Source organism: Alosa sapidissima, chromosome 18, assembly GCF_018492685.1.
Source record: "Alosa sapidissima isolate fAloSap1 chromosome 18, fAloSap1.pri, whole genome shotgun sequence".
Classification (NCBI taxonomy): domain Eukaryota; kingdom Metazoa; phylum Chordata; class Actinopteri; order Clupeiformes; family Clupeidae; genus Alosa; species Alosa sapidissima.
In genome coordinates, this window is record NC_055974.1 from 20149625 (window position 1) to 20162679 (window position 13055).

The following is a 13055-nucleotide window of genomic DNA, read 5'->3' on the forward strand; positions in this document are numbered from 1 at the left end:
GTTTCTAAAAAACCTTGCTAGAGCTCTAGGGGCTATTAATAAGCGTTCCTTATTGCCGGAAGTAGGTATTTTGCAGGTATTATGAATGAACAGGAAAGTGTTGCATTCGCAAATGTTTGAGAAAGATCTCAGCTTTAACAAGGTTTTCACACCTGCGATGCAGTAAACGTGTAATACGTGTTTCAGTGTACGTTGGAAGATCACATCACTTCTACACAAGAGACACGCATGCACAAATCGCCACTTGAATATTTTTAAATCGCCACGTGAATATTTTAAAATACATGGTTATGGCTCATGGTGGTGTAATTTGTACGACAGTGAATAAAAGCAGATCAAACAGAGCATCATCCGCCAGGACACTCACTTGAAGAGGTATACAGCCCTCGAGGATGAAGCCTCATCATCCTTCCGATGAGAGAAATTGGTTGGCTGGTAGGGGCGGGGGACCGTGCCGGAGCGTGGAGAGCACATGGGTACTCTGAGCGCTTCTTGCAGCGCAGTCAGGAGGGACAGCGCAACAGACGGAGGAGTGGCAATGTCTGCTCCATATCAGCGGACCAGGGATTTAAACTTAAAAATGGAAGAAATAGCCGATAGATTCGAAAACATAACAAAGCATTGTTGAGGTCAATTCGGGTTATTTTGGCCGAATTCTGTTTTTCCTGTGTTTATTGTTTATTTTTCTTTCTATATCATTCCGTTTTTGTGGAAATGACATGATGTCATTCTTTAAAAGCACTACATTTCCACGGAGCTCCCAACGGGGATCTCTCGCAGGATTTACCAAGCGAAGACTATAAAGTTTTCCTTTTTTCCCAACATGAAACATTTTGGGGAGAACAAGTGAAAAAGAGGAGCGAAATGGGATCCCTCAACTCAAGTGGAATTGATGCTTATCCCTTCCTCTCTCCGAATTCTTCCCGGGCGAAGGATACTCAGTATTCCCTGGCGACAATAGCCGGTCTGGCGGCGCTGGTAAGCTTTCTTATTTTGTTCACCATTGTCGGGAACGTACTCGTAGTGATCGCAGTGTTAACGAGCCGGGCTCTCAAAGCCCCGCAGAACCTGTTCCTCGTCTCCCTGGCTACGGCTGACATACTGGTGGCAACACTGGTAATGCCGTTTTCACTGGCCAACGAACTCATGGGATACTGGTACTTTGGAAAAGTTTGGTGTGGCATCTACCTCGCTCTGGACGTCTTGTTCTGCACCTCCTCCATCGTCCACCTGTGCGCCATCAGCCTGGACAGGTACTGGTCAGTGACACAGGCGGTGGAGTACAATCTGAAGCGGACGCCGCGACGCGTCAAGGGCATCATCGTGGTGGTGTGGCTGCTGTCGGCGGTCATCTCCTCGCCGCCGCTCATCTCCATCGAGCTGCACCCCGAGCAGCAGCAGCGGGCGGCGATGACGGCAGCGCAGCCACAGTGCGAGCTGAACAACGACACCTGGTACATGCTGTCGTCCAGCATCGGCTCATTCTTCGCGCCCTGCCTCATCATGGTGGCCGTGTACGTGCGCATCTACCAGGTGGCCAAGACGCGAACGCGCGGCTCCTCGGAGAAGAGGAAGAGCGTGGCCAGCGCCGACGGTGTCACGCAGACGCAGACGGAGAACGGCTTCAGCAAGGTGACCGTGGGGGTAGCGGTCACCGCGGCGGGGGTGTCGGCGCTCCGGGCCAACGGCGGCAGCGAGCAGCGGAAGAACGGCCACTGCCCGCTGTCGGCGCCACCGACGCCCGCTCGCGGCCACATGCCGACTACTGGCACCGCCACCACCGAGGACCTGGAGGGCGAGGACAGCAGCTCGTCGGAGGGCAAAGGCGGCCGGCTGGAGGGAGCCCCAGTGATGGCGGCGACGGCAGTGGCGGCGGCTACGACCACAGCCGTCGCATCCAGAGCGACAGCCGAGCGACAAGGCACCATGGGACGGCCACCGTCCAGCGGCGTGGGCGGATACGGGTCGGATGGATGCACGGGCAGCGTCCTGTCGAAGCACGCCAGCCGGGCGTCGCGCGCCAGCTGCAAGTCCATGGACCTGTTCGCCTCGCGGCGCCGCCGAGGCACGTCCTCGCGCAAGAAGGCCTCGCAGGCGCGCGAGAAGCGCTTCACCTTTGTGCTGGCCGTGGTCATGGGCGTGTTTGTGCTCTGCTGGTTCCCCTTCTTCTTCACCTACAGCCTGCTGGCGGTGTGTCGCGAGGCCTGCCACATCCCCGAGCCCCTCTTCAAGTTCTTCTTCTGGATCGGCTACTGCAACAGCTCGCTCAACCCTGTCATCTACACCATCTTCAACCAGGACTTCCGCAGGGCCTTCCAGAAGATTCTCTGTAAGTCTTGGAAGAAATCCTTTTAGGAAACCAAACATATCCATCAATCGATAAATCAATCAATCAATTGATCAATCAATCAATTAAACTATCAGTCTGCTGGAAGACAAATAATATAAAGTGTTGAAAGGATTAATTTGGATGTCTATGGAACATATTGACAATCAGAAGTTGGTGAGCAAACGTGGGGGGTGGGGTAAGCAGGAACTAAGATGGAGCTTATACTGGGGCTCATTCTTACAGCAGTGTAAATAAACCAGTAAAGCACAGCCAAACAGCCATAAGCAGCGAGTACTTCAACGCAGTCATCTCAGTGACATTGACAGCACTCTCGCTGGACCCATAGCAGAGAGCGCTGTGTTTGCGTTCACATCCGTCGTCTCCCAACAGGATATGGACACATCCCGGAGGCAGATCTGTCCATTGTTTTTTTCTTATTCTTCATGTGCAGACCGCTCCACACAAACACACACACACAGACACACACACACACACACACACAAACATGTAGAAGTACGCACACACATACACCTAAACATACAATAACAGATACATACACCGTCTCCTGTCCTCTCTGTTTGTGTCTCTCCCGCATCTCTGTCTCTTTCACACACACACACACACACACACACACACACACACACACACACACACACAGACACACACACACACACACACACACACACACACACACACACAGGGATGCATCTTTTATTCTGTCTTTGTCTCACTTTCATAGACCCACAGTTTCCCTCCCACCCTCTGTCTCTCTCTCTCTCTCTCTCTCTCTTATATACACACAAACATTGACACACACACACACACACACACACATTAGCTCTCGCATAACACAGACACCTGCACACACACACACACACACACACACACACACACACACACACACACACACCCTCCGCCTGCTTAGAGAGGTCTTATATCACAGATGCTGAGCACCTTTTCCAAATCTCTCTCCTCAACCACCCCTCCATCCTACCCCCTCTCTGCAGTGCACATGTATCTCCCAAAGAACGCCAGCTGTTTGTGCCCCCCCCCCCCCCCCCCCCCCCCCAGTCTCTTCTCCTCTCTTAAGCATGCTAACACATTAGCACAGGATCACAACACAACAGTACAGCTCCTGTCCACCCTGCCCCGCCTCCCCAAAGCAACCCTTTAAAAGCCTCATCAGGCTGGGTCTTAACAGCAGGACTCCAGGCACCATAACATGGGGCTGTAGGGGTGGATGTGGGGGTGGGGGGGTGGGGTGTCTGGTGATGATGGCAACAAGGATGACTGGTGTTTTTACATTGGTGGTGTTCAAAGTGTTACCAGACAAACTTTGGCAAGAGTGGGGTGGGGGTGGGGTGGGTAAAAGTGATTTATTTTTAACTGTGGATACTGATGATGAAATAATAAATATTTAAAGTGAGCTGTTATGGGAGTGTTTGTTTCTTAGAGCCGTCTACTGGGCTGGAAAGAATGGTACTTGGAGAAGAGGAGAGAGGAGACCGGGAGAGAGACCATAGCGTCTCGTGTGCTAAAAATCCTTCAAATTTAACATTGGCTGGTTTTAGAAATTTAGAAATCAAGGTATTCCCTCCCTCCTTTTATACCTTTTTATGCCCTCTCTCTCTCTCTCTCTCTCTCCCTCTCTCTCTTCCTATCCTTCTTTTCCTCTTCTATCTTTTTTTCATTATTGATTTAGTTTTTCTGACCTTTTTTCCAACCTTTTCTTTACATATCTAACACATGTATTGAGCCATTTGGGGGAAATGTGATCTTGGCTTCTCCAGTAATGGTTTTAACCCAATTCTGTCCTGTTCTATACGATTGACTCCACCCCTGAGAGCCTCTATAGTGTCTACACACCTGTACCGTATGTCTGCATTCAAATATATGAACTGATTGACAGCTTTGGGTACCACTGCAGTTGGACACACTGGTAGCAATGGAAACATATTCTTCCTCTCAAGTGCTGTTGTTCTTGAAAGGCAATATTCAGCACTGATAGTTGCTATTAGTAGAATGTGTTTGATGCTAGCAGTGCTGACTTTGGAAAGATTGTTTTAGGTCAATCAATCGATGCAGGTCAACTGCAAGAAATAATATGCACATTCTTCAAAGAAAAGGTGCTATGTGTGTATTGCTATGTATTTAGAGCTACAGCTCTGGGACAATTTAAGAGACCACTGTACATTCTTCTGATGTCATCCTACGGTTGTTGAGTGACATTTGAATGAGTTGACGGTCATATTCAAATTTGCAGTGGTCTTTTTGAATTTTGAGTCAATAGTGAGCCATAAAGATCACTGAAAGGTCCATATTGTTTGGACGGCAGCCCCTAAACGTGGAATCTGAGATCCTGGTGAAACATTGTTGATATTTGCTGATGTTTATATTTAGTTGATATTTCATGATAGTTGTTGAAGCAACGTCGTTGATTGACTGGAACAGTGTGTGGCTTGGTTTGTGTCTTTTGATTATAGTAATTTCGTAATCCCATTTTGGGTTTGTATGAACCCTATATTTTGAGTACGCATACTGGCTAGATTACAGTGAGGAGAGATTTGCTCAATGTGATGAAAAACAGTGTCCTTGATTATCATTGGGGCCTTTGCCTTTAAGGAGACTACGACCATTGGAAGACGTCACAGAGGACACGGCAATGTGTGGTTTTAGAAAGCTTTATTGATTGTCATGTATTATGGTGTTTGTGTGGTGTGTTGTTCCTTTACTGTAATTGGCATGCATGCTTTATATCATAGTGGAGAGATGCTTGTTATCAGTGCAGAGAGAAAGTCCGAGGAGGGCGGAGTCGCTGTGGTGCATTGAAAGTAAACTAAAGAATACATTTGGTTTGGTGGCCCTTTACACACTGACCTTGACTGGTATCTCTCTTTCTCTCAACTGTAGCAGAACATCACCCTGAGTACAGATTGTGAGAGTATTTCTGTTGATTTACACACAAGTGCCTCATGCTTTGGCAAAAAACGCAAAAGCATACCAACAGTGACATGACCCAAATTCCAAAGAATTATGGACTTTTGGCTTGGCTTGTGTGATTTCAGTAGGTTACCCCCCCCCCCCCCCCCCTTCTCCCTCTACCCTCTTTGCAAATTCATCAACAGAAATGATGAGATGATTACACAACCAAACAAGGGCACCTGGGCTGTGTTCACCTGACTGGATGGGAGCATTCTGACCAAACAAAATGCAGATGCCAGATCTGTAACAGGGAGGCTAGACTGGACGCGTAACTGAACTGCTTCATTTCGTCACGTAAAAATAGTTTTAGAAGACTGCTCTATTTTTTTCGAACGTGTACGTTACTATCACGTCTGGTGTAGCCAGTTCCATTGATCATAGTGGAAGCTAATTGTTGCAGCAGATGCAACGCGAATGGAGAGCTTCAGTTACGTGCCCGGTGAAGCCTCCCTATAAGAGTGTGAGTTGGTCACTTGTGGTCTGTCCGTGCCACGCGTGTGAGCAGCGACTCGTGTCCAGGAGGAGGATGCCAAGTGCTGCCCAGGTCCACTAACACAAAAGAGCCCTCTGAGTGGCGTGGTCCAGCTTCACAGTGGAGCACCACTTCAGGCTGTCTGCCAGGAGATTGAACAGAGAAAGAGAGAGAGAGACAGAGAGAGAGAGAGAGAGAGAGACAGAGAGAGAGATGAGGGAGCAGTAGAAGGGAGGGAAGGAGAGTGAGTGGGTGAGTGAGTGAGTGAGTCAAAGAGAGAGAGAGAGAGAGAGAGAGAGAGAGTGGAAGGGAGGAAATGAGAGTGAGGGTTGAGTCTAACTGAGCGAGGGAGTGAGTGAGAGACAGGGAAAGAAAACAGTGAGTGAGTGAGTGAGTGAAATGTCCTTCTAAAATGCCCTAGGGGCGTTGAGGAAGCACAAGGCAATTCACCCAGAACTGTTGTAAGGCAAATATCAAAGTCTTATGAAACAGCCTGGATTTAGGCACAGCATGCATGCAAACGCATGTATTTGTGTCTGTGTGTGGATGGGTGTGCTTTGTTTATTCAGGTGTGTGTATGTACATTTCTTTCCTTTTTAGGTTTAGTGTGGTGAGTGTATGTAAGTGTGTTAGTGTTGGGGGGTTGTTAGTGTTTGCGTGTGAAAGAGAAAGCACAGTTAGGCGGAGGAAATGAGAAAAAGACAGAGCAGAACATATTTTAAAAAACTCAGTATGATGTAATACCCAACAACAGGTGTATGCACAACTGTGTGTGTGTGTGTGTATGAAAGAAATAACCAGTTTGATAGTGGGAGGGGAATTTGCTCTCTCTCTGTGAATGTATGTGCACACATTTGTGTGGGTGGATTGGGCGTGTTTTGTTGCATGCATGACAGTCTTTGACAGTAGGTTGTGGACCTAAGGCCTCGCACTTGAAATCGATCTCTTCTCTTCGCTCAAGCAGTCATAGTCCTTCTTCACTTCCAGATACTAGATGTTCACTAAACAAAGTGGGCTACAGTTACAAACAAAACGATTACCTCAAGTACTCTCTCCATACCATAATTGCCTGCAGTACACAGCTCAACACCTGAAAATAGCAATAGTGGAACAGGTCCGTGATGGTCACCATGGTTACATCATTATTTTTGAATTAAAGGGGTCTTGCTCTTCATTGCCTGTCACCCCGCCCCCTTCAACGCCCCCCACCCCACCCCATTAAGGAGTGATCTTGACCTCGCAGACTGAATCAGCCAACAACAGGCTTATATGAATTAGCAAATAGGCTTATTATAATTTGAAGGCAAAACACCCTGAAACTAATATAGAGGACGGGGCAATTGCTCTGTTGCTAGCTTAACCACTTTTTAGAGTTGAGCTCATAAAAAGTAGCAGAATGGAAATTGCCTATCTAGCATTGTTATTACACTAGGCAATTATGAGGCAGTTTGGTTATATGTAACACTTAAGGTCCTAGTTATATGTAACACTTAAGTCACATACATTAAACCTGGACCGCAAAAATCAATTGGATCATCGTGGTTAAGGCCCGGGTTACACTGGGGTCTGCAACTATAGCGCTCCATTTGCGAATTACGTCTAGTGTAGCCAATTACATTAATTATAGTGGAAGCTAATTGTTGCAGCAGATGCTCTGTGAATGGAGCGCTTTAGTTATGTAGCCACCACGTAAATGGTGCCTAATTTTTTTAATACATTTTTTTTAGAGTTGATAGGTTATGAATCAATCTGCACTGAATGACATTGAAAGTCTAACCATTTTCATTTATTCAAGAATCAGCTGAACCCAAACTTCTTTTCACATTGATCATGTTAAATTCAGGTCTAAAGCGCAGCTTAGGGAACCAAATCTTAACTGACAGAGCAAGTGTAACTAAAAGAGTAAATACAGAAATAGAACAAAACATGCATAAAATTATAGTATTAAAAAAAGTATAAAAACATCAAATTAAAGCCAGATAACGTCCCGTGGGTGGGATCCGCCGCCACCTTCCTGAGGTCTGGACAGCTGATGTGAGGGCTGGTCTTCAGTACCCTGCCAGAGAGATTGATTGGGATAGTTAGACTAAAGCCATTCTCTGTGGAACACCTTTCACTAACATTGCCGGATGTTCATCGAGCTGCTGTCATGCTAGCCACAGGAACCCTGGACTAGTACCTATGGATCACGGATCTGTTGCTGTCGGAGGTCCACTGAGCTGCTTGTCTCCGGGTTGGCTGTAGCATCTGCCCAGAGAGATCGGTCAGGACTTCAGATTCAGAACTCTGCTGGCGGTCTGCTGTTGCCTGATTGGACCACTCTGGGGCACCATGCTGTGCCTTGGGGCTCAGGACTGGAGAGTCACCACATGTAATTATTGTAGATAGTTTATGTTGTCTTTGTTTGAAGCACTTTGAGTGGCTGCAGATAAATAAATGTACTTAACCCAGTACATTAATAGTGACCCGAATTCGGGACAAATACAGTGCCCCCCACCTCCCCCCAACAACCCCCATGCATTTTTTTGCACCTTATCATGAACTACCATAGTCATGCTATATACCATTTTAAAGCTGAGAATCTCAAGAATCGATATATGTAAAGCTTTCCATGAATTAACATATATTTTGTGTGTAAAATATAAGTTTATCCCGATATATAACATATCAGAATACCCCCCTCCACCACCCCCCAAAGTTGCTGCGTTCATACTTTGTCACTTGTCTGTATGGCCGTACCAATAAGTTAGCCCAGCATGCTTGGTCTTGAAATTTTCGTAAGAATCCATAGATGTAAAATATCTACATTGTTTTATTGCCAATATATTGAGTAGTTGTACACGCCAGTACAAACAAAACAGATGCATACGAAAAGAAGCGAAGTAAAAACTTATTTTTCGCGGAAATCCATATATTTCGGTTCTACTTCCATTATTGTCGCTGGATTCACGGAACTCTGCGTGTTCACGAGGCTCTTCTGATTCCATCGATACCAATTACATGTCTGTAGGACCAATGAGAGTCGAGATAGATGCCATCAAAGCCAATGAGTCACGTAAGCGATGAATCTGACAACCAGTCTTTGAATGGCAATAGCGCTGCGTCTGATTGAGCCAATGAGATGGGACCTAGATGTCTGTGTAGCCAATGAGGAGAGCTTTCTTTAGACATGTGACACATCGTCACATTCTACTTCCTTGTCGGCTAAATTCAATGCGTAAAACAGATGCGTAAACATAGTCACCGAAGCAGTGTTTTGGAAGTGTTTTACTGAACAAGCAAGAGGCAGTTTTTGAAGGTTTTTGTTTGTAAAAACATGCCAAAAAGACAAGCAAAAACGAAACATGTTGAACCGGAGGACATCGATGATCTGGAGGAGCCGAAAGTAGTTTCTCCGAATGCGACTCCGAGGAGGAGCACAACTTTTTAGCTGGGAAGGACCCTGATTTCGAGCTGTGAGTATACTACTTATATCCATATACAGTTACAGATACAGTTTCGTTTGCTTTTGTAATGTTTAGTGCATAGTTTTTAGGTGTTAGGTGAGAATGCAGTGTGTGTGTGTGTGTGTGTGTAAAAGAGAGTGCAGGGGGAGGTGTGAATAGTTCTGGTATCTGGGGGAGGGGAGTTAGGTGAGAATGCAGTGTGTGTGTGTTTGTGTAAAAAAGAGTGCAGGGGAGGTGTGACCTGAGTACACACATTTATATAATTTGTATAAGTTGTTGGGAAGGGTTTTCATATACTTTAGTGGGTCTGAGTCTAACTTCCATCTGTACAATTGTTTCAGTGACAGCAATGAAGACTGGGTCCCACCAAGCAAAACATCAAGAGCTGAGGATCCTGTGTCTGAGGAAGAGGAGCCGGTGGCTGAGACCAGTGGGACACAAAGAGGAAAGGGTGCTGCAAGAAGCAGGGGGAGAGGCAGAGGAAGGGGGAGATAATAATATTTACTATTTTTACCTTTGTTTCATTTTATAATACAAATGTTTGCTGCATTACCTTGTTTGTCATTTTTTCATGGAAATCTCAAAGGTGTTGGAGCAAAAGTAAGAGTTCCAGGTCAGATAATGCATCTCTAAATGTATGGCACAGCCACTGCAAAGCTCTCCAGGGATCACTCCATCATGAGACACAGACTGTAACCTTTCATTTGACACCAAGATCATGGTTCTGCATAAAGGGGTTCTTGTATAGGAAGAGTTTTAGTTTTGGGTAACCAAAGGTCCTTTTGGAGTCTCCAAATGGACACTTAGCAAAACGCATGTGTATGCCCACACAAATATGGGTCCCACACAGTCATACTTCATCCTATAAGGATCTACTTTGACATACAGATTCACAAGACCTGGTAGTGGGCCTCAGTGGTGTTTTCAAGAGAAAATAAGTGACCAAGAGGGCAGAATGTGGTCATTTCTAGAGATGTGCATAACCGCCTATAAAAAAAACTATCATTCTACCCTTTGCCACTCTCTGATAGTTCATCACACAGTCAATCTATTGGTACCAAAAAATTCTACAAGGCCTTAGCTTTCCAAAGAGGTCAGGCACTTGATTGTAAGTCAAAGTATGTGGCAACAGGGCCATTTTAAGTAGGCGGTGTGCAATTTCGAGGAAAAACTCCAAAATAGGGGTGGAAATGTATAAGGTTAACCTTACCTTACCTCCGCTTCCTGACAAGGGCTGCTGTTTGTCAATCCCACTCAAGTGACCTCACTTCCTTGGCTAGAGGTTATAGGGTGGTGCACTCATTGTGAGATCATGGTGGATTGTTTGGCAGCCCCTGAGAGTTAAGAATGACTGATGGATGATTTCACTTGAAGATGAGAAATTCTGAGATACAAAAAAATCCCATAAATGTCCATTGGCTGGATAAGGGCTGAGTAAAGCTCAATGTTAAGGGTGTTGCCACACAGTCGAGCAGAACACTGGGGCAGCCAATAGCACATCTATTACCTTAACACAGTGGTGGACAGGGGACAAAACAATGAAAAAGGCACACTAGGCTTAGGCTACATCAAATTACCCAACAACCCAACAAAACAAACAAGGCAAAAGCAACATTATACTAAATGTACAGAAGTCAAAGCAGCGGTTGCAAATCTTCCTGAAGGCTGAAATCATCAGTCAAAATCTGTTATGCACGTGGTAAACACATAATAAGTAGCCTGACGTAGTCATACTCAATTCTAGTAAGAATATGAGTCTGATACTGCTCCATTGGGACGTAATTATGGGGTGTTTCAACCGATACAGGGTGGGAATGCCTCTGCACTCAACTGGATAGACCTAACCAATCAGAGCAACAAAATAGCTTGCCGTGAGGTGTAGGAAGAAAACACACAAACCATCCATCTCCCCTCCGTTTTTAAAAATAATTCTGTTGAACAGTGATATGCTACAAACATGTTAAACAGCTGGGAAAGGCTGTCGCAAATCCCTCGAACAGGTGGTCAAAGAGATTTCAAACGAACGAGGGAACATGTCGCAATGCAACAGAGCTGTTTTCCCTTGATGAAAGTGAAACCACGAGTTTTCCCACATCTCAACTTTGGCCAAAGTTTTCAGAAATAATCGTTTTCAGTGATACAACCTCATTAAATAATATGAATTTTCAATATGGGGTCTTAAAAGTCATGTATCCTTCTAGCCACAGCGTTTTTGTTTCAAACATAAGCCTAATCTAAGCGTGCTCAGATGGCGTGATAGACCAGGCGCTGTTGCTCACCTGTCTATCATCGTAAAGCCTGATTTGATTAGTCCGCCTGATATAGGGCGAGCATATTTCCACCATAATGAAGCAATGCCAGACCGAACTTCCCGACCTCAGTTGTGGGTGGGACTAAGTTCGGAATGGCACCCAGGCTACATAATAAGCAGATGTCAATCCCAAATTGCACATGTTCATTAAGTATTATTCCATTTTGCTGATCATAATGCTTCTTGTCCCATTCTTGCTGCTACTGGGCATGCTTCTTGGTCATGCAATGGATCTTATGTAGGATGCGATTGACCCAGCCATTTACAGAATGGGCTTCCCTCTGCACTGGTATGCCTTGGGCTCAGTCCACTGGCAAGCACGCATGGTGCCCAAAGACCATAAAATGGGGAGTTAGACCTGTCGTCCGGTGTATGGGGTCATTATATACTGTACCTGGAGCAAGACTGGCAGTTTAACATACCATTGCAAGCCCCTGTTACCTTGTGGGTGGTATGGTGTTGTCCAACTCTTTTGCCATCCATACAGCTTGCATACAAATCTGAGGATAACTGACTCAAAGGCACTACCTAGAGACGTGGAGCAGGTGGGTCCAAAACAAGTCTGTCCAGAATGTATGAGTTGCTGTCACCAAATCGCCCCAGCGACAAATAATCTATGCCCACAATCTGGAATTGGTAGGTTGACTGAATAGGCATCTAGGGTGCCTTTACCTCAGTCCCTTCCTTGTTTGTGATGTACTATGGATATTCCTGCCCCTGAGGTGGCCCCATCCTGACCATCTCAGGCCAGAAGTATCATTGGCACAGGAGGGCAGCTGTCTTGTCTGAGTTTACATGACCAGTAAGAGAGGATTGCCGTAGCAACACAGATGTTTACTTATTAATACGTTTTAATGCATAGGTGCACAGCAATAAATGACTTAATGTTTCGACGTTTACTACATCTTCGTCAGAGACTCTCTCGTGCTGAGGAATTACAATTTCTGAACTTTACATGGCCAGCTTGTGGATGGTGCTCCTCCCATATGACCCAAGCAGCCTAGCTGTTGTGGTACCAAGACTTGCTGGCCAGGATCCTCGGTCTCTTGCTGAACACGCCTTCTCAGCAACACCTCTACCCCCTGCTCTCTAGCCGATACCATTCCAGTAACCACCTCTAGGAGGCTCTACCGATGTTCTCTCTCTCCGGGGCAGTTGTTGGGGGCCCCCCTTCTCACCCAGTCTCCCAGCTGGCCCACATCAGGATCTTCAGTGAAATGTCCGCAACACTGCTTTAGACTCCCATATTTAATTTACAAAAGCAACGTTTCGACCATGCTTGGTCTTCTGGAGTCTAAAGCAGTGTTGCGGACATCCTATATTTTTTTCACTGGAGTAAGTTTTTTTTGTCCTGAACCTGCCAGAAGGTGGGATGTGCAAACACAATAACTGTTTTTGAACGTCGTTTTCCACATCAGGATCTTGCCATTGGAAGTCTAGCCTCCTCCCACCTGCCACTAGGCTCCACTTTCCTCTTCCAGCAGACAACACGGGGCCACCTGCTGGCTGGACACC

At 46.0% G+C, this 13055-nt stretch overlaps 1 protein-coding gene across 1 annotated transcript; it reads left to right on the forward strand.

Moving 5' to 3' along the window:
- The first annotated feature begins 761 nt into the window (after nucleotides 1-761).
- On the forward strand, nucleotides 762-2737 carry LOC121690421 (alpha-2 adrenergic receptor-like). Its single transcript, XM_042070965.1, has one exon. It carries the CDS (start codon nucleotides 865-867, stop codon nucleotides 2353-2355), a length of 1491 nt encoding a protein of 496 aa, XP_041926899.1. The 5' UTR covers nucleotides 762-864; the 3' UTR covers nucleotides 2356-2737.
- The last annotated feature ends 10318 nt before the right edge of the window (nucleotides 2738-13055 follow it).

Excerpts from the sequence above, each read along its gene's own strand:
- LOC121690421 (XM_042070965.1), top strand. The coding sequence starts at position 865 with ATGGGATCCCTCAACTCAAGTGGAATTGATGCTTATCCCTTCCTCTCT.